This window comes from Haliotis rufescens, unplaced genomic scaffold, assembly GCF_023055435.1.
Source record: "Haliotis rufescens isolate VD_foot unplaced genomic scaffold, xgHalRufe1.0.p SCAF_7, whole genome shotgun sequence".
NCBI lineage: Eukaryota > Metazoa > Mollusca > Gastropoda > Lepetellida > Haliotidae > Haliotis > Haliotis rufescens.
In genome coordinates this window covers 29,234,312-29,254,013 of record NW_025964361.1, presented here as the reverse complement: position 1 = coordinate 29,254,013, position 19,702 = coordinate 29,234,312, and the positions used below count along the sequence as shown (strand labels likewise).

At 42.5% G+C, this 19,702-nt stretch overlaps 1 protein-coding gene across 4 annotated transcripts in view; it reads left to right on the top strand.

Annotated features, from left to right (window-relative positions):
- LOC124124195 (ATP-binding cassette sub-family C member 4-like) overlaps positions 1-12,309 on the top strand; it is a 74,958-nt gene extending 62,649 nt beyond the window's left edge. For all 4 annotated transcript variants that reach the window (XM_046487310.2, XM_046487311.2, XM_046487312.2 and 1 more), the window contains 13 exons: positions 35-181; positions 1,970-2,007; positions 2,455-2,702; positions 3,572-3,648; positions 4,612-4,762; positions 5,902-6,138; positions 6,582-6,688; positions 7,417-7,614; positions 8,828-8,983; positions 9,710-9,799; positions 10,029-10,201; positions 10,858-10,963; positions 11,534-12,309. In XM_046487310.2, coding sequence (XP_046343266.2) covers positions 35-181; positions 1,970-2,007; positions 2,455-2,702; positions 3,572-3,648; positions 4,612-4,762; positions 5,902-6,138; positions 6,582-6,688; positions 7,417-7,614; positions 8,828-8,983; positions 9,710-9,799; positions 10,029-10,201; positions 10,858-10,963; positions 11,534-11,854 — 2,049 coding nt within the window. In that variant the 3' untranslated portion in view covers positions 11,855-12,309. The remainder of the gene's footprint in view (positions 1-34; positions 182-1,969; positions 2,008-2,454; positions 2,703-3,571; positions 3,649-4,611; positions 4,763-5,901; positions 6,139-6,581; positions 6,689-7,416; positions 7,615-8,827; positions 8,984-9,709; positions 9,800-10,028; positions 10,202-10,857; positions 10,964-11,533) is intronic.
- The last annotated feature ends 7,393 nt before the right edge of the window (positions 12,310-19,702 follow it).

Genomic DNA, 19,702 nt, shown 5'->3' with positions numbered 1-19,702 from the left:
AACTCCCTCACTCACTCACTGTGTCGTTGTGCAGGACCCGGGGGACACTCTGATCACCGGGGACAGCGACACCAGCTTCCGCAGCATCTCCTCCACCGGTAGTGCCTACAAGTGGTACTTCCTGCTGGGAGGCGGGATATTCGGAGTCATCGCCTTCTTCGTCCTGTGTATCTTTGAACAGGTATAACATTTAAATGGCCCTTCTTGTCGGGATACATATCTCATTGTTTCTGAAGGTAGGATTGGTGTCGATAGGTATTCTATCATAATTGTTGACATATATTTTGTCACAATTCTTTTCAAAATCAAATTTATATTTTTCAGAAATGGTTTGTTCTTCAATAACAAAAGAGAACTCAAACAATAACAATCGAAACCTGTTCCTCCACAATTTAACATAATTTTGTTGTCATAAATACTCCCAGTTTATGTCCTATGAAGATCCTGGTTAGAATTGGTCTTCAGCAACCCATATTTGTTGCAAGAGTTGTCTCTGCTTGACGTAAGAAGCAACTAAAGGGATCGGCTGGTCAGGCTGGCTGACTTGGTTGATGCATGTCATTGTATCCCAATTGCGTAGGACCTGTGAAGATCCGTGTTAGAATAGGTCTTCAGCAACCCATGCTTGCCGTAAAAAGCGACTATTCTTGTCATAAAAGGTGACTAAAGGGATCGGCTGGTCAGGCTGGCTGACTTGGTTGATGCATGTCATTGTATCCCAATTGCGTAGGACCTGTGACGATCCGTGTTAGAATAGGTCTTCAGCAACCCATGCTTGCCGTAAAAAGCGACTATTCTTGTCATAAAAGGTGACTAAAGGGATCGGCTGGTCAGGCTGGCTGACTTGGTTGATGCATGTCATTGTATCCCAATTGCGTAGGACCTGTGACGATCCGTGTTAGAATAGGTCTTCAGCAACCCATGCTTGCCGTAAAAAGCGACTATTCTTGTCATAAAAGGTGACTAAAGGGATCGGCTGGTCAGGCTGGCTGACTTGGTTGATGCATGTCATTGTATCCCAATTGCGTAGGACCTGTGACGATCCGTGTTAGAATAGGTCTTCAGCAACCCATGCTTGCCGTAAAAAGCGACTATTCTTGTCATAAAAGGTGTCTAAAGGGATCGGCTGGTCAGGCTGGCTGACTTGGTTGATGCATGTCATTGTATCCCAATTGCGTAGGACCTGTGACGATCCGTGTTAGAATAGGTCTTCAGCAACCCATGCTTGCCGTAAAAAGCGACTATTCTTGTCATAAAAGGTGACTAAAGGGATCGGCTGGTCAGGCTGGCTGACTTGGTTGATGCATGTCATTGTATCCCAATTGCGTAGGACCTGTGACGATCCGTGTTAGAATAGGTCTTCAGCAACCCATGCTTGCCGTAAAAAGCGACTATTCTTGTCATAAAAGGTGACTAAAGGGATCGGCTGGTCAGGCTGGCTGACTTGGTTGATGCATGTCATTGTATCCCAATTGCGTAGGACCTGTGACGATCCGTGTTAGAATAGGTCTTCAGCAACCCATGCTTGCCGTAAAAAGCGACTATTCTTGTCATAAAAGGTGACTAACGGGATTGGGTGGTCAGGCTCGCTGACTTGGTTGATGCATGTCATCGATCCCAATTGCGTGGATCGATGCTCATGATATCAATCACTGGATTGTCTGGTCCAGACTCGATTATTTACAGACTGCCGTCATATAGCTGGAATATTGCTGAGTGCGGCATTAAACAACAAACCAACCAACCAACCCAATTGTGTATATTGATGCTCATGATGTCAATCACTGGATTTTCGGGTCCAGATTTGTTTGTTTACATACTGCTGTTATATAGCTGGAATATTGATGACTGCAGCATTAAAACAACAAACAAATAAGCCCTTAGTTTCACTTATACAATAATGCATTGTCATTGCTGATTGCCTGTATTTAATGTGGCAGTTTTAATGTGTGTATCCTGATTGTTCCAGGGAGGATTTGTCCTGTGTGAGTGGTGGCTAGCCTACTGGTAAGGACATCTTCACATTCTATAGATCTTTCTGTTTTCCTCAAAATATAGATTGTTGCTCACAATATCAATCATTTGGTTGTCTGGTCAAGATTCGATTGCTATACACTACCGTCATATAGCTGGAATATTGCTGAGTGCAGTGATAAAGAACAAACAAACATCATGTTATTCTGAGCCTGTTTCATGTTATTCTGGAGATGGTTGGGTAGCCTAGTGGTTAAAGTGTTTGCTCGTCACACCGAAAGACCCAGGTCAACTCCCCACATGGTTACAATGTCTGAAGCCCATTTCTGGTGTGCGCACCATGAGTTGCTGGCATATTGCGGCGTAAGGCAAGGCTCTCTCTCACACTCACTGATGTTATTCTGAACCTGTTTCATGTTATTCTGCATCCATCCACACATGATTTTTTCTGAAAGTACTAAACAATACTTCTCTCTGTAGGTCTGAGAATTTCCAGAGCCACAATGAGAGCAGTGTGATCAACGTGACAATGTTCGGTCCGGCCATCTGGATACTGGATGAGAAGGTATACATCTACCTGGGCCTCGTCTTCTTCACAGTCCTCCTCAGCTTCGTGCAGGCGGGATTCTTCTTCTGGTTGGCCAACCGGGCAGCTGAGGTGCTCCACAACCTGGCCCTCACCTCCATCCTGGAGGCCCCCATGGCCTTCTTTGACATCAACAGTCCAGGTAATGTCCCCCACATCCCCTCCCCCCTCACCTCCATCCTGGAGGCCCCCATGGCCTTCTTTGACATCAACAGTCCAGGTAATGTCCCCCACATCCCCTCCCCCTCACCTCCATCCCCAAGACCCCCATGGCCTTCTTTGACATCATCAGTCCAGGTAATTTTCCCCACATCCCCCTCCCCCCTCACCTCCATCCTGGAGGCCCCCATGGCCTTCTTTGACATCAACAGTCCAGGTAATGTCTCCCACATCCTCCTCCCCCCTCACCTCCATCCCCAAGACCCCCATGGCCTTCTTTGACATCATCAGTCCAGGTAATTTTCCCCACATCCTCCTTCCCCCTGACCTCCATCCTGGATCCCCCCATGGCCTTCTTTGACATCAATGTTTTGCATACTTGGAAATAGTGGATGTGCAACTAACACATTAGGTCATTTCTGGATGTACCATGTCTTTCCGACTGCCTCCGTGGTCTAGTGGTAGAGCATCTGCCCGGAGAGCAGAAGGTCCGGGGTTTGATGTCCAGGGTTTCATCCCTGGCCGCGTCCTACCAAAAAAAGTTAAAAGATGGTACTTGTTGTTACCCTGTCTGGCGCTCGGCATTAAGGGGCTAAAACAAGGACTGGTCGGCTTGGAGTCAGTATACTGTGTCTGAGTGGGGTATTCATGTTAAACTGCGGCATGGTATCTCAGTGTGCTAGCACTATAAATCGGCATCAGTCCAGACTACTACAAACAGCCACACACACACACACACACACACACACACACACACACACACATGCATGCACGTCGCTATATAAGTTCAATAATCTTGGACGCGACGTTAAACCCAATTTTACCTCACCACCATGTCTTTCCTGGGTTCAGGTGGTGTCCTCAGCCGCTTTCTGAGGGATGTAGGAATTGTGGACACGATGCCACCAATACTGTTGGACTGTATACAGGTATGTTCGAAAATCACTTTTCACATGTTTGTGTTATTTTCGCTAATGCTTTTTAAACTTGGGTTGGTAGGAATAACATTACAAATAATTTAAGTATCTATGGATAGTGTATATTAAATTTGACATTAGCTTGTTTGGGTTGATTAAGTTAATGTTTCATATATAATTAAACATTGATATTTTGATAAAAATGTGAGATATGTACAATAGACAGCAATAAGTATTCAGTTCTGACACAGAATAATTTCAAACCTACACTTCTATGTTTATTGATAGGCCTTTCCTCTCATAAAATTGAATGATTAACCCACCATGACTAGCACTGGGCAATTGCAATCTATTGCAATACTCCATGGGATACAAGACCGCCTCGTTGGTCCAGTGGTAGAGTGTCCGCCCGGAGAGTGGAAGGTCCGGGGTTCGATACCCGGCCGCGTCATACCAAAAGATGTTAAAAGATGGTACTTGTTGTTACCTTGTCTGGCGCTCGGCATTAAGGGCTAAAACAAGGACTGGTCAGCTTGGAGTCAGTATACTGTGTCTGAGTGGGGTATTCATGTTAAACTGCGGCATGGTATCTCAGTGGGTTAGCACTTTAAATCAGCATCAGTCCGGACTAGTACAAGTAGCCACACACACACACACACACACACACACACACACACACATGCATGCACATCGCTATATAAGTGCAATAATCTTGGACGCGACATTAAACCCAATTTCACCTTCACCATGGGATATAAGTATTACAATGTATTACAATGTCTGACTTCGTTATTTCGCTGTAGTTACAATGTGTATATCTTGGATTTCTCTGAACTGGCGTTCAACTTCCTAGTGTTGGCTGTTTGTGTGTTTTTACGTCTCTGATGGTGTGTATTACTGCTCATGCCTTCAGTGCAATAATCTATGATGTGACATTAAACACATTTCACCTGATCCCTGTATGTTGTGCTGCAGTCGTTCAGTGTGCTGATAGCCACTGTGGTGGTGGTGGGGGCCACCAACTACTGGCTGCTGCTGGTGGTCACTCCGCTGACCATTGCCTTCATCGTGGCCCGACACTACTTCCACCAGTCCACACAGGACGTGGAGAAGATCGAACTGGCATGTAAGTACTCTGTGAATACTGGAATGTTGGCTGTGCAGATTGTAAGGAATATTCTTGTGTAAATTTTAACAACCCTATTGATAATCATAAGGAATCTCTGCTTAATGCTGAGTCCATTTCATGAGGGGGCACGGGTGGCTCAGTCGTCTAAGGCGCCGCGATGCGCTGTGCAGAGTTGCGTCCCTTGGGCACGCCAGAAACCTATGATTGTGGGTTCGAATCCCGGTTCGCCTCGATTATGTTTCTAGGTTTGTCAGCACCATACCCGTGCTCGTGGGTTTCACCAAAGTGGTAAATGTCTGAGACCTGCATCACTTCGGGCTTTCCTCCCACATAAAGCTGACATGCCGTGATATGACTGGAATACTGTTCAAAGCGGCCTTAAACACAACAACACATGATTCATGTCATTGTATGCAAAGTTTTACTGTCAAACAACATCAGTGGGCTGGCTGTCAAACAGTCTGACATCCCCAGTAGAACCTGAAACAGCTTGAAACAAATGTAAGATGCATAGGACGATATACAATAATCTGTCATGAAAAATAGTCTGGACATATTATTTGTTTGGGGAAAAAGGCTGAGTTGGGAATCTGGAATGTTAATTGTGTAGTTTGGTTCATTGTCAGGATTACTGCGCAAGTATTTTTTCCAGTCATATTGTCTGAGAATATTGCATGTGTAAAGTATCTAGGTATCTTGTGAACAAATAAGTATTCAATTACCCCTTATAGATCCGGAATTAGAATTGATCTTCAGGAATCTATCATAAGAGGCGACTAACAGGATTGGGTGGTCAGGCTCGTATCTCATTTACCTAAATTGATGGTAACTGTCATATGGCTGGAATATTGCTGAGTGCTGAGTTGAACAACAAACAAACACATACTGACCTAGGATGATGAGTGGGGTATTCATGTTAAACTACAACATGGTATCTCAGTGGGCTGGCACTACAAAACTGGAATTACTCCAGACTAGTACTAGCAGGCACACACACACATGTGCATGCACGTCGCTATGAAAGTGCAACAGGCAAACACACACATGTGCATGCACGTCGCTATGAAAGTGCAATGATCTTGAATGTGATATTAAACGCCATTTGTCTCCCTTATATCTATTTCTGTGACCTTCAGCCAAGAGTGCAGTGGGCGGCCACATCATCAGCAGCATGGAGGGTATCCAGACATTGCGGGCCTTCGGGGTGGAGCAGCGCTTCCTGCACAACTTTGACGTGAGCCAGGACCGTAGTACGGCAGCATGTTACCTTCACCTTGCTGCCAATCGATGGTTCGGGATGAGAGTCGACATCATCGCCTTCCTTGTTGTGGTCAGTGTGACCATTGGCGCCATATTGGTTGTTCAGTATCAAGGTAAGTGTTGAGCAAATGTCAGTGCTTCAGTTCGATATCAGTAGATACTAGCGGTGGTACGACTACTTATTGTCTGACATGAAATTATGAATGTGTATTGGCTGATAATGAAGGGTCAAGCAAATGATTTTATGTATTCACTTTGAATTCTTGATATATTTCAATATAGGACAATATTTTCAGTAATTATTTAGTTTTAATCATTGATAATACATTATCAATTTAGCTGAGTAAATTAAAATTTTGTGGAAATGTTTCTTCCTGCAAAGACTGTTATTTTTGTTATTGAAAGTATGTCAGTTGGGAAAGTAAGTAACCTTTTGATTTGTCATTAAGAAACAGTTAAGTTATGAAATAGAGGCCTCACTGATGTTTTCTTTTGTCCTTGTGCCATGGAGAGTAGCAATGGATAGTTTGATGAACCAATTCTGTCTGTTCCCCAGATGTGTGGATGCCAAGTAGCCTGGTGGGGCTGTCTCTCTTCTACGCCCTCAACCTGCTCAACGTGCAGCACCCTGCCATGAGGAAGTCGGCAGCCGTGCACTTCAAGGTGAGAAGCGTCTCCTGCATGTGTGCACCTTGCTCTGGTTGAGGTGAATCTGTTGACTAAACACCATGGGGATGCCAGGGCAGTATAGGTCCCCAGTACCCCATGCTTGTCTCCCTGTGAGGATTCCAGGGCAGAATAGGTCCCAAGTACCCCATGCTTGTCTCCCTGTAGGGATTCCAGGGCAGAATAGGTCCCCAGTACCCCATGCTTGTCTCCCTGTGGAGATTCTAGTTCAGAATAGGTCCCAAGTACCCATTGTTTGACTTCCTCTCCCAGTGCTGGTGATAATAGCTAACTTACCGGTAATAAGGCAGAATTTCCAGGACAGAATAGTCCTCCGATATGCAATATTTATCTTAAAATGAACTCACCAAAATATGGATGAGAAGGTGACTATGTCTCACCTTGCTGACCATGTGTCATCGTACCCCGTAGATGTGGAGGGTGTTGCTCATGTTGCCAGCTGGTTTGTGGTATTTGGGAACATTCATCAGCTCAATGTTATTTGAAATAAAATATGCATACAATAAACATGGGGATTAAATTTGGATCACTTGACTTCCAAAATGTGGGCTTCATGTAAATGCTGACATTTAAATAAGACAGCCAAGGAAATTTATGTTTTTTGATGATATTTTGCGTATATTCTCATAATGACTTTATTAAGGCCTACCAGCATGAGGACAAAGCCACTGACAACACTCCCTTTCATAATGTCCGTGTTTCAGATGAAGTCGGCCGAGCGGTTACTTCAGTATTACCAGATGTCTCCCGAGCTGGACGTTGCCGTGGATACAGAGGTGAAGCCGTCCCTGATGTGGCCCCAGTATGGGATCATCACCCTGGAGGGTGTGTCAGTGTCACACCCAGGGAAAGGGCCGTCTCCCCTCAAGGGGGTGTGGTGCTGTATCCGGGCCGAAGAAAAGGTGAGATGTGTAACAGTATAAACAATAGAAGTGGGTAGAGATTGTTCAGTGTACACACATGATGTTCACCCATAGTAATACCCTGGTCATGTTTATGATCACTGACCTGTAAAGATCCGGAGTAGAATAGGTCTTCAGCAACCCATGCTTGCCGTAAAAGGCGACTATGCTTGTCGTAAGAGGCGACTAACAGGATCGGGTGGTCAGGCTCGCTGACTTGGTTGATGCATGTCATCGATCCCAATTGCGTGGATTAATGCTCATGATGTCAATCACTGGATTGTCTGGTCCAGACTTGATTACTTACAGACCGACGTCATATAGCTGGAATATTGCTGAGTGCGGCATTAAACAACCAACCAACCAACCATTAGCAACCCATGCTTGCCATAAGAGGCGACTACTCTTGTCATAAAGAGGCAACTAACAGGATTGGGTGGTCAAGGTCGCTGACTTGGTTAATGCATGTCATTGTATCCCAATTGCGTGGATCGATGCTCATGATGTTGATCATGATTGTCAGGTCTAGACTTGATTATTTATAGACCGTCGTCATATAGCTGGAATATGGAGTGAGGCGTTAACAACAAACAATCAAATACTGACCATTTATGTTCACTAGTCTGCAAGAACGATCTTCTTAATGGTAAAGGTGGTAGTCCACATGGAGAGATCACTATAGTCCTTCCAAGGAGGTACTGTCACACCCTGCTGTGTTTTCCATAGCAAATTGTGTAAAGTGATTCATGTCTATAATTCATGCCAGAATTTCCTGGTCAGTTTGACATTTTAATCCAAGCCCCTGTGGGGATAACATGTCCGAATAGGTGCTCAGTGTCTCGTGCTTGTCACAAGATTGGGTGTGTTCAAAAGAGAACAAGTCTACCATAGAACATTGGAAAAAATTTGACTTATTGTCGGAACATAGGTTTACGGACATGATACATTTTCGGACGTCCTAGTTTATCGCAATTGCTCGCGCTATAACAGGCGGGTTTAGCATCCCACAGACAATGTAAATACTCAGATGATGGCTTGTATTTAAGAGAAAGTTGTCTTTTATTAGTGAATAAGATGTTCTACAGTTGTTCATGTTATTAGAGGTAAAACTATTAATGTTTCTAAGCATCCGAAAACCCATAACACAGGGATATAACAAATATGCATATTGTGTTTAAGATTGATTTATATAATAATGTTTTGTTGCTTCCAGATGGGCATAATGTTTAAGACGGCTGCTGAGCAGAAAGCCTTCATGTCTGTTCTATTCCGTCTCCATGACTACATAGGGGTGGTCCGTATTGACGGCATAGACATTGTCAACGTCAGTCTACAGCGTCTCCGGGACAAGATTGCTGTTATACAACAGGTAGAGGCAATAGCTAAAAGGAGCGGTACATCTCGGGGTGTGCAGGGATTTTATAGTAAAAAATCAATTACTAGGCCAACCCAATCGTTCCTTCACTGTCCCACCAATTTGTCTGTCCCTTCTCTCCTCTCACCCAAATGGGGCGGTCGGGTAGCCTAGTGGTTAAAGCGTTCGCTCGTCACGCCGAAGACCCGGGTTCAATTCCCGACATGGGTACAATGAGTGAAGCCCATTTCTGGTGTCCCCCGCTGTGATATTGCTGGAATATTGCTAAAAGCGGCGTAAAACCATACTCACTCACTCTCACCCAAATTTGTTTCCCGGGTATTTCAAAAGAAAGTTTGTGAATAGGGTAAGGGAAGTAACTCCTTGACTTGTTTCATTTGTATGTTTACTTTATTTCACCTAAGAGACAATACTAATAAGAGATCAAGTGATAACTGTTTATTTAAATTTTAAAACATTTGATCCGTATAAGTATCAGAAAATGAATGGCCTGATAGAAGAGTCAATCTACTTATGCACAAATGTCTGTAGTCAACTTAATGGAGCAGAAGAAAGGGGAGATAATTGAAGTTTTTCTATGGAAGCATCCTGAAGTATGGTGTTGAAAATTCAACAGTCAGATTAAAATGTGTCAGTTGTTTAAGTTTGTGAAACATTGTTTGTCACTGTTTCAGTTTAAGTTTCTTTGAGTTCATATGTTGCCATTTGTGTATTTCCCAGAATCCTACTCTGTTCACGGGGTCGCTGCGTCAGAATCTGGACCCGATCTCGAGGTACACGGATGCCCAGGTGTGGAGGGTCCTGGAGGAGGTAGGAGGTCGCTGTTTAATTAAGAATTGATTTCAATATTTGTTTACATTTATCGAAGTATCAACATAAACAGTTATGTACACACGGTGCAAATCTGCATATTACCACCATGTAGACGAGCTATTGTTTTAGATTTAAATTATTCAAAGATCAAATATATGTACCATGCAAGCAAGTCATGAGAGCCGCATCATACCAAGACACACACATCTACCTTCACATCCACCAGGTGAATCTGTCTTCCTTCGTGGAAACGCTGCCACAGCGACTATACGCTGACATCAGCACCGTCATCGACAGCTTCTCCACTGGTCATCGACAACTACTGCGACTGGCCCGTGCAATGCTTCGCCAGTCCAAGATTGTCGTGTATGAAGAACCTACCACCAGCCTGGATTACAAGTGAGTTGGTTAGACTGAGGATGTGAAGATTTCATGTTATCATTTATACCTATCGGTGATATGATAGCACCAACATATCACAGGGGGTGTAATAACCAGACCCGTATTACAGGCCCTGCTGGGCTGATATTGCTTGTCAATGCATTTTGAGAGGGCAATCGATATCAGCCTGGGTGGTAAGAAATTAGAGTTACGTCCCTTAGTATATGTCATCTGCTCAGCTAGCTTTCTTGTCACAATGACTTCCAACCAAGGTGAAAACGTTTTGCTGTCAATTTTATGTTATGGTATATAATAAAAAGGTTAATATATGGCAGTTTTTATATCATACCTCTTGGGTTGATATGGGGTGTGATATGAAAACTGACATATAATAATCCCTTATTATTTGTCTGAATCCAGGAAATCAAATGATATAAAGCCACTTTCAACACAGTTAGGACCAAAAAAGGTCTTTTGCTATGGTTGAAAGAATTGCATGGAACAAATAAAGAAATATTGCGCTCAATTCTGTTTGCCAAATGAACCATTAAGTGAAGAACATTTTGGTTTGAAGGTAATTGAAAATATATTTTAAGAATGTAATTCGCAGCAGTCTTTTCTTCATTATGAATATCCAACTGATATGAAAATAATGTTATTTTTTTCCTTTTCAGGTGCAATACAATTATACAAAAGCTGCTGAGAACTAAATTTGAGCGTTGTACCTTGATACACATAGCTCACCTGCCTGATACAATAATAGATACAGATAGGGTCATGGTGAGTACCTTAACACATTTAGTCTGCCTGATACATATAGCTCACATGCCTGATACATATAGCTCACCTGTCTGATACATATAGCTTACTGCCTGAAACATATAGCTCACCTGTCTGATACATATAGCTCACCTGATATAGATCACCTGCCTCATAGATATAGCTCACCTGCCTCATAGATATAGCTCACCTGATATAGCTCACCTGCCTGGTACATATAGCTTACCTGATATAGCTCATCTGTCTGATACATATAGCTCACCTGGCTGATACACATAGCTCACCTGATATAGCTCAATGGCCTGATACTTAAAGCTCACCTGATTTAGCTCACCTGCCTGATAGATATAGTTCACCGGATATAGCTCACCTGACTGATAGTTATAGCTCACCTGGCTGATACAAACCTTGACACAGATAAAGCTTTGCTGTATGCAGTATGATGAGTACCATCCATATGTGACAACCTGCCAGTGTATAAAACAGTGCATGATTTTAATTTAGAAACATTTACTTTGCCAGGGCAACAGTGTTTGGATAATTTGTAACAAAGGTGTATTTCTTCCACAGGTAATTTCTGAAGGTAGAATACAAGAAGTGGAATCACCTCACATTCTTCTACAAAATAAAAACAGCAGGTTCTATAAATTTACTGATGAACTTGGCATGTTTGAGATGCATCGTCTCAAAAAACTAGCTCAAGATAAGTATGAAAATAAACCCTACATCGCCCCCAACATCAACCCCGAAGACTTTGAGGAGGGGGCCTCGTCCCGGAACCAGCTCCGACATCCAAACAACCTGAATGTGCTGCCCACCTTCCATTCATCCCGATTGGTCGGAGTTCTTAACCAGCTGCCAACAAACAAGTTCTCCACCAATCGCTTGTAGTGTGTAATATCATGAATATTCATGATGGATATTCTTGAGCCGTGTGATATTGGATAAATCCAGAACTGCTTATACATCGCCTATAACTGCATTTCATTATCAATGACCAATCAGTTCCCAGATCATAGTGCAATCCCAGATGTACCACCTGAAATCATCCAATCTCATTTAAATCAGATCTTAGTTCTCGCTACCGCTAAACAAAGATCTGAGGACATCCCATTACAGGTCACGTCAGAACGACCTTTCGCGAATTTTGACTGACCAATGAAATGACTGACAAGAAATCAACATTGGCCAATCATAAGGGAGCTTTCTCTAGCTTTAGGACACTAGTTTCCACCTGGTGACTACGCTTCAAAACATATTTTGACGTTTTTTTCGATTGAAAAATTTAAAACTGATAAGAAGAACATTCTGGAATGGCTCATAGATGGCCTAGCTTGTATGGATATAATCATTATGACATAAAACCCGTAACTGTCGTTCGGAATACCCCGTGTTAAATATATCGTGGTTGCATGATTAGAAAATACATTCCGATTGTCACTTTCCTGATCTGGTAAGTGACGCTCTGATTGGTTGGATGAAAGGTCGTTCTGACGAGACGCGTAATGGGATGTCCTCAGATCTTTGTTTAACGATATTGAAAACTAAAATCTGTTTTTAAGATTGGAAATCATCCTGATTAACAGATTTCCACTTTAATAAATCATTTGAAGTGTTTCTAGTATATACATATACGTTGTAACAAGTGACATAAGCTGTGGAATTGTGGGATTGATGCGTTATCAGTATAATTTTTACGAGGGATTATTCACAAAAATATGAGCTGTCACACGTTTTCAGATGTGTGGACCGATGGTCATTGAAACAATCTCCAAGGACACGGTACTTCTTCTGATGTCCACCATTAATGAGGAAAAGGAAGATATCAAAGCAGCCAATGAGAGAGATTGTTACAGTTTATGATAATATCATCGGGTCCAATCACAATTTGTGTTTCAAAGTGAAGTTCTCTGCATCAGCCTCACTACGTCATTCCAAGAAGTAGTTTATGGCTGTAGCATCAATAGTATCTCCATGGATGCTCATATGCTCATATGCTCATATGCCTTCCTCTGCAACTACATGCCTTAGTAGTGAAACTTGTAAATCACCCATTTGGATGAGGGACATCTTGACTTCTGTGTTGCCTTCCCAGCTGTGTCTGGACAAGGTCATCTGGTCCAGATTGAGGTTTGAAAATGACTAGCTTATTAATAAAGTCTGCATGTTGACACCAAAATCTGCTGGATAATGTGATATTAGACTAAATATTTTAACATGCAGATGTTAAGTGGCTGGCATTTTTCTTGCCTGTTTACTGTTTTGTATTAGGATTTGTCTTTAGTTTAACGCTGCACTCTTCAATATTCCAACTCTGATGGTGGATGTGAATAAATAAGTCTGCACTGGACAAACAGTGACTGATATTATGAGGAACATTCCCCGCCATTTAGGGAACAATGACATGCAATAAACCAAGTTGCAGAGCCTGCCCTCCTGATCCATTCAGTCACCAACCCGTGAAGATCCGGGGTAGAATAGGTCTTCAGCAACCCATGCTTGTTGTAAAAGGTGACTAAGGGGATCAGGTGGTCAGGCTCGCTGACTTGGTTGATGCATGTCATCGATCCCAATTGTGTGGATCAATGCTCATGATGTCAATCAGTGGATTGTCTGGTCCAGACTCGATTATTTACAGACTGCCGTCAATTATTATAGCTGGAATATTGTTGAGTGCGGCGTTAAACAACAAACAAACAAACAAACAAACAAACAAATGTTTAGTCACCACATAACACAAGCATAAGTTGCTCGGGACCAAGTCTATCCCAGAATCCCCGCGGGGTTACGTTGTTTCAGGAAACCCTGATTGATGTTTTATGATGATATGTGGTGTTAATTTCAGATCTCAAGTTATCAGGGACCACTTGATATATTGATGTGCTGTTGCCATGGTTACAGATTCTAGATATTGTATAAATGTGAAGGAGAGTTAGGCAGTGTATAAATGTATGATATTGCATATTATTTTGTATATTGCATCGCGGTCCATTGTACCATCTGTCTCACTGTGTTAACATGTCACATTTCATGTCTGTATTTTCTTGCTTTTTGTTCAACAAGTTAGGTGAGGATGTTCTCCTTTTTCATCATGAAACTGTTTATTTAATGGGGAATCTCTTCACAATAGAATGTTTTACTGTGATATAGTACCTCCCAGTGGCGGATCCAGAGGGGTTTCTGGGGTGTGTCCAACCCTTTTTTACATGTGATTACATTTTGTATGCACATTGCCTACCATGATAACATGTTGATTTGGCTGCTAAAGCAAAATGAATAATGGTTTACATATAGTGTTTGTGATTTTTTGGTAGGCTTTGGGGTGGACTCTCACTCCCTCTGAAATTGCAAATGGCCGAAGTGGATCCTGGATCCGCCCCTGCCTCTCTTCGGGGAGAGCTGACAAACTTTTTTCGTAGGAGGTCATGATGGGTGAACTTTCTTATCAGCCAATCAACGACAACTAAATTTTCATTGAGTGAGCCAAACACTCCCAGTCACATGTCTTATCTTGAAAATGAGCATAAATGGGCAGTTCTGAATACAAAGGATGAAAGTTGCGCTATATATTATCTGGATATGTTCCTGATATGTTCAAGGGAATATTTCTTGTCTGGTGGATTTCAAAATTGAGGTGTTAAAAATTGAAGCCAAACTGTTTTGAACGACTGACATTTGTTTTGCTCAAGAACCAACGCATCCTTCACCTAGATATAGTGGTTAGAGTTCATTGAGCGTTCCCCTGACAAGGTTTTGTCAGATCTTCATGCAGAGAGATATCACTTTGGAGTAAATGATGTGATCTAATAGGTGTTTTAGGATAGGATTTTCAAAAGATGAACAGTGAATATTTTCTATACATTAACGTCATTGGTACTTGATGTACTCAGCATTATATCAGACATGTCTAGTCCCAAAGGTTTTGTCTTTTTTGCACTAGTCAAAATATTATATATTTTTTCTGAATCTGTGATATGCTGTAGTAATATATGTGCATAAGTAGGAGATTATGAATAAGCACCTTGACACCCATGGATGTATTGCTATTGTCTGTCTATTGTCCTTGAACAATGTTGTCTATTGATCTATTGCCTTTGGTGTAAGTTAGTTCTATTGTTCTGATATCCCTTTCTGGTTTTCAGTACCTCTGTGATGGAAACTGAGTTTTTATGTCATAATGGAACAGCCTACAAATATCTCGATATTATGTCGATAGCGATAAACAAATATCGTACGCGATTGTGAGCCTTTGCGTACCGACTCACATCAGCCAAGTCCATGTCCTATATTTCATTGTGGCTGTTTATGTGTACACGCAGTGTGGAAAACTTGTGTCCTGTGCGTTTTTGAAGGCTGTAAGCATTGTGTTTTGAGAGGAATTCTTTCACTTTCTTCAAAGTATAGGACTGACTTTTTATTGAGAGCATTTTGAAATTTCTCGGGTCCATAAAATGCCCCTGGAGAACAAGAGTTGAAATGTTAGTGTTCCAAAATGTTTCCCTTCCCGACACTGAAACAATCTAAACCTGCTGATCTTTCTTATAATTGAAGAAAAAAATTAAATCATAAGCAACTATACAAAAGAAAACACATTGAATACTATTCTATGTTAGAATTTTATTGAAACACTCGTTCTAATTGTAGCATGTTCACAACATTTCCATAACTCTGTGACCCACAGCGTGGTTTAGAAACGTGTATCCAGATAGTCTATGCTTTGTTTTATTTGTTGTTTAAAGCCACTCTCAGCAGTATTCCAGCTGTATGATGGGGGTCTGTAAATAATCGAGTCCTGATAATGCAGTGTTTGACATCATGAGCATTGATCCACACAATTGAGATACGTGCATCAACCAAGTCAGCGAGCCTGACCACCCGATTCTGTTAGTTGCCTCTTAGGACAAGCATAGTTGCCTTTTACAGCAAGCATGGGTTGCTGAAGACCTGTCCTAACTCAGATCTTCAAGGGTGTGGTAGTCTTTGCAATGATATTGATATAAGGTGAAGGAAGATACATTATTCACAGCTGGGTCGTCGTGAATCAGTCGAATCCAGTTTTTAATCACGTGATCATCACAAAGCCATTGCACAATATTAGTTGACTTTCTCTTGCTCTGACAGATTCTGACAAGTGGGAACTTGTTCTGATTCGAACATGCAACCGAAACAGAAGTGTACAGTGAGACGTCTGATGATTGTACATAGTTCAAGAGAGTAACACAATGTCAGCAAGGATTCGATATATTGAATCGTATGAACAGCTTCTACTTCATCCACGAGAACTTTCTCCAGACGCATTTTCTTGACTATCACTTGTTTCGTTGCCCTAACATTATCCTACAATCTGATCCTAGTATCTTTCACACACTGGTCTCTGTCTTGAAACAATTGAGACAACAATGTGCGACGACTGTTTCATTCAAATTCATTCTTAATCCTTTCATCCAGCTGGTCTTTTCACAGTCCTCTCTTATAGACAAGTACATGCACTTTTTAAAACAATTGCACCCATCAAATCACATACATAAGTGTTTTCGTTCCCTGAATTCGTAAAGTCCAAACTTTGATAGTTGTTGAAAATAATTTGAATATATGAACACACAATGCCTTTTAGAAAGAGGTCAAATGTAGCAAATGTTATATTTGGGATAAAACTTCCTTTGTAAAGTACAGATTCTAGTACTTTTTGGGGTTGTCCAGATGGGACTCAACCCAAAAAAGTACTAGAATCTGTATTTTACAAAGGAAGAGTTATCCCAAATATAACATTTGTTAAATTTGGATATATATACAGGGTACTAACAGGTTGTCGGAACATGATACATTAACAATAGTGTCAACTTCAATCACTTTGTGGAACAAAAGAAGGGCTACCAATAGAACTAAATTACATCCAAGGCAACAGAACAATAGACAACATTGTTCAAGGACAATAGATAACTTTGTTCAAGGACACTAGACAGACAATAGCAATTCATCCAAGGATGGGTAGGTACTTATTAAAAATCTCTACCCATGTAGATCCGGTTTAGAACAGGTCTTCTGCAACCCATGCTTGCCGTAAAAGGCAATATGTTTGTCAAAAGAGGCAACTAACGGGATTGTGTGGTCAGGCTCGCTGACTTGGTTGATTCATGTCATCGTATCCCAATGCGTGGATCGATGCTCATGGTGTCAAGTCACTGGATTGTCTGGTCCAGACTTGATTATTTACAGACCGCCGTCATATAGCTGGAATATTGCTGTGTGCGGCATAAAACAACAAACAACATATTAATAATCTCCTACTTGCATGGAACTGACCAATCTCATTTATGTCAGATCTGGGTTCTTACTTCCCCTATACAAGGTTCAGAGGACATCCCACTACAGGTCACATCAGAAGGACCTTTCATCCGATCAAACACAGCATCTCTTACCAGATCAGGAAAATGGCAGTTGGAATGTGTGTCTTGTGGTTACTGATTCCTAATAACGGTAACGGGTCCTATGACTGATTCTGTCAAAATCATCGTCTGTCTGTCGCTTCAATGAGATAAACATTTGAAATGGAAGAGACTTTCCACAGCCTTTGGGAAGTATCTATTCGTCATCCCAAAATATTCTGTTGTTCAGTTTTAAAATTTGCAATCGAGAACTTTCAAAATACTTTTCAAAGCATAGTCTGGAATGGAAGTTGCAAGTTTGAAACTAGTGCTGTAAACCTTAGAAAGCTACTTTCTGATTGGCTAATATGGACTTGTTCAAAGTTCGCAAACGGCCATTCTGATGTAACCTGCATGGAATGTCCTCATTTGTTTGTGTAGCGGTAGCGAGAACTAAGATCTGATTTGAATGAGATTGAGGACTGACAGTTGTGACGGCATGATAGTAGACAGACTGCTCCACAGGAAGAAGTGATGTTACTGAGAAAACTATCTCAGCTCTCATACTGGGGATAGTTGTACAGTTAAACCCTTTGTGCAAGTGGTCCCATACATGGAGGTACGATAGTGTTTGTGCTAAGATCTTTGTTTCTGGGGCCCAATCCTATCTGACAGTTACACTCATATCAACTTAATCTCGCAGTCTTAGCTTTTGATTAACACAAACCTGTATTGATAGAGTTATGGACTAGGTATATTTTGTGTATTTCTCATCTATTGACCTAAATTCCATCTCTTTCTAAACAAAAAATGACCTGCCTTTTTCTTTTTTAAAGCTTTCCACACTGAAACAGCAGGTGGTGCACTTCATGCATATTACTGAAATACTGTTCAAATCAGTGTAAAACCACTCATTCATCCCGTTGAGCATTATGAAGTGCTATTAGTGTATAAACCATTTTAGTGTTTAAAAAAAATGTCACTGTTACATTCCATTTGTATAACATGTTCTACTTAACGATTTGTGACTGCTACTGATTCTACTGCGACTCAATTTGTACATTTTACAATGTAGTTGTATATTTTTACATTTGTTTGTACAGCATGTAAATAAAAGTATTCCTCCTGCGTGTTGTGTCTATTGCAGTGGGGCTTGTGTACCGCCAACACATACCAGTTTACCAAACTACGGACATTCTTGCATGTACAGGGGACATGGATGGCCCAGTCTTCAAATTGCTCTGCAGAGTTGCATCCCTTGGACATGCCAGAAACCAATGATTGTGGATTTGAATTGCAATCCAAGACAGCCAACAGGCCTCCTTGTGATCCAAGACGGCCAACAGGCCACCTTGTGATCCAAGACGGCCAACAGGCCTCCTTGTCATCCAAGACAGCCAACAGGCCACCTTGTCATCCAAGACAGCCAACTGGCCTCCTTGTCATCCAAGACGGCCAACAGGCCTCCTCGTCATCCAAGACAGCCAACAGGCCTCCTTGTGATCCAAGACGGCCAACAGGCCTCCTTGTGATCCAAGACGGCCAACAGGCTTCCTTGTCATCCAAGACAGCCAACAGGCCACCTTGTCATCCAAGACAGCAAACTGGCCTCCTTGTGATCCAAGACGGCCAACTGGCCTCCTTGTCATCCAAGACAGCCAACAGGCCACCTCGTGATCCAAGACAGCCAACAGGCCACCTCGTGATCCAAGACAGCCAACAGGCCACCTCGTGATCCAAGACAGCCAACAGGCCACCTTGTCATCCAAGACGGCCAACAGGCCACCTTGTCATCCAAGACGGCCAACAGGCCTCCTTGTGATCCAAGACAACCAACAGGCCTCCTCGTGATCCAAGACAACCAACAGGCCTCCTCGTCATCCAAGACGGCCAACAGGCCTCTTTGTGATCCAAGACGGCCAACAGGCCTCCTTGTGATCCAAAACGGCCAACAGGCCTCCTTGTGATCCAAAACGGCCAACAGGCCTCCTCGTGATCCAAGACGGCCAACAGGCCTCCTCGTGATCCAAGACGGCCAACAGGCCTCCTCGTGATCCAAGACGGCCAACAGGCCTCCTCGTGATCCAAGACAGCCAACAGGCCTCCTCGTGATCCAAGACAGCCAACAGGCCTCCTTGTGATCCAAGACAGCCAACAGGCCTCCTTGTGATCCAAGACAACCAACAGGCCTCCTCGTCATCCAAGACAGCCAACAGGCCTCCTTGTGATCCAAGACAGCCAACAGGCCTCCTTGTGATCCAAGACAGCCAACAGGCCACCTTGTGATCCAAGACAGCAAACTGGCCACCTTGTCATCCAAGACAGCAAACTGGCCTCCTTGTCATCCAAGACAGCCAACAGGCCTCCTCGTGAT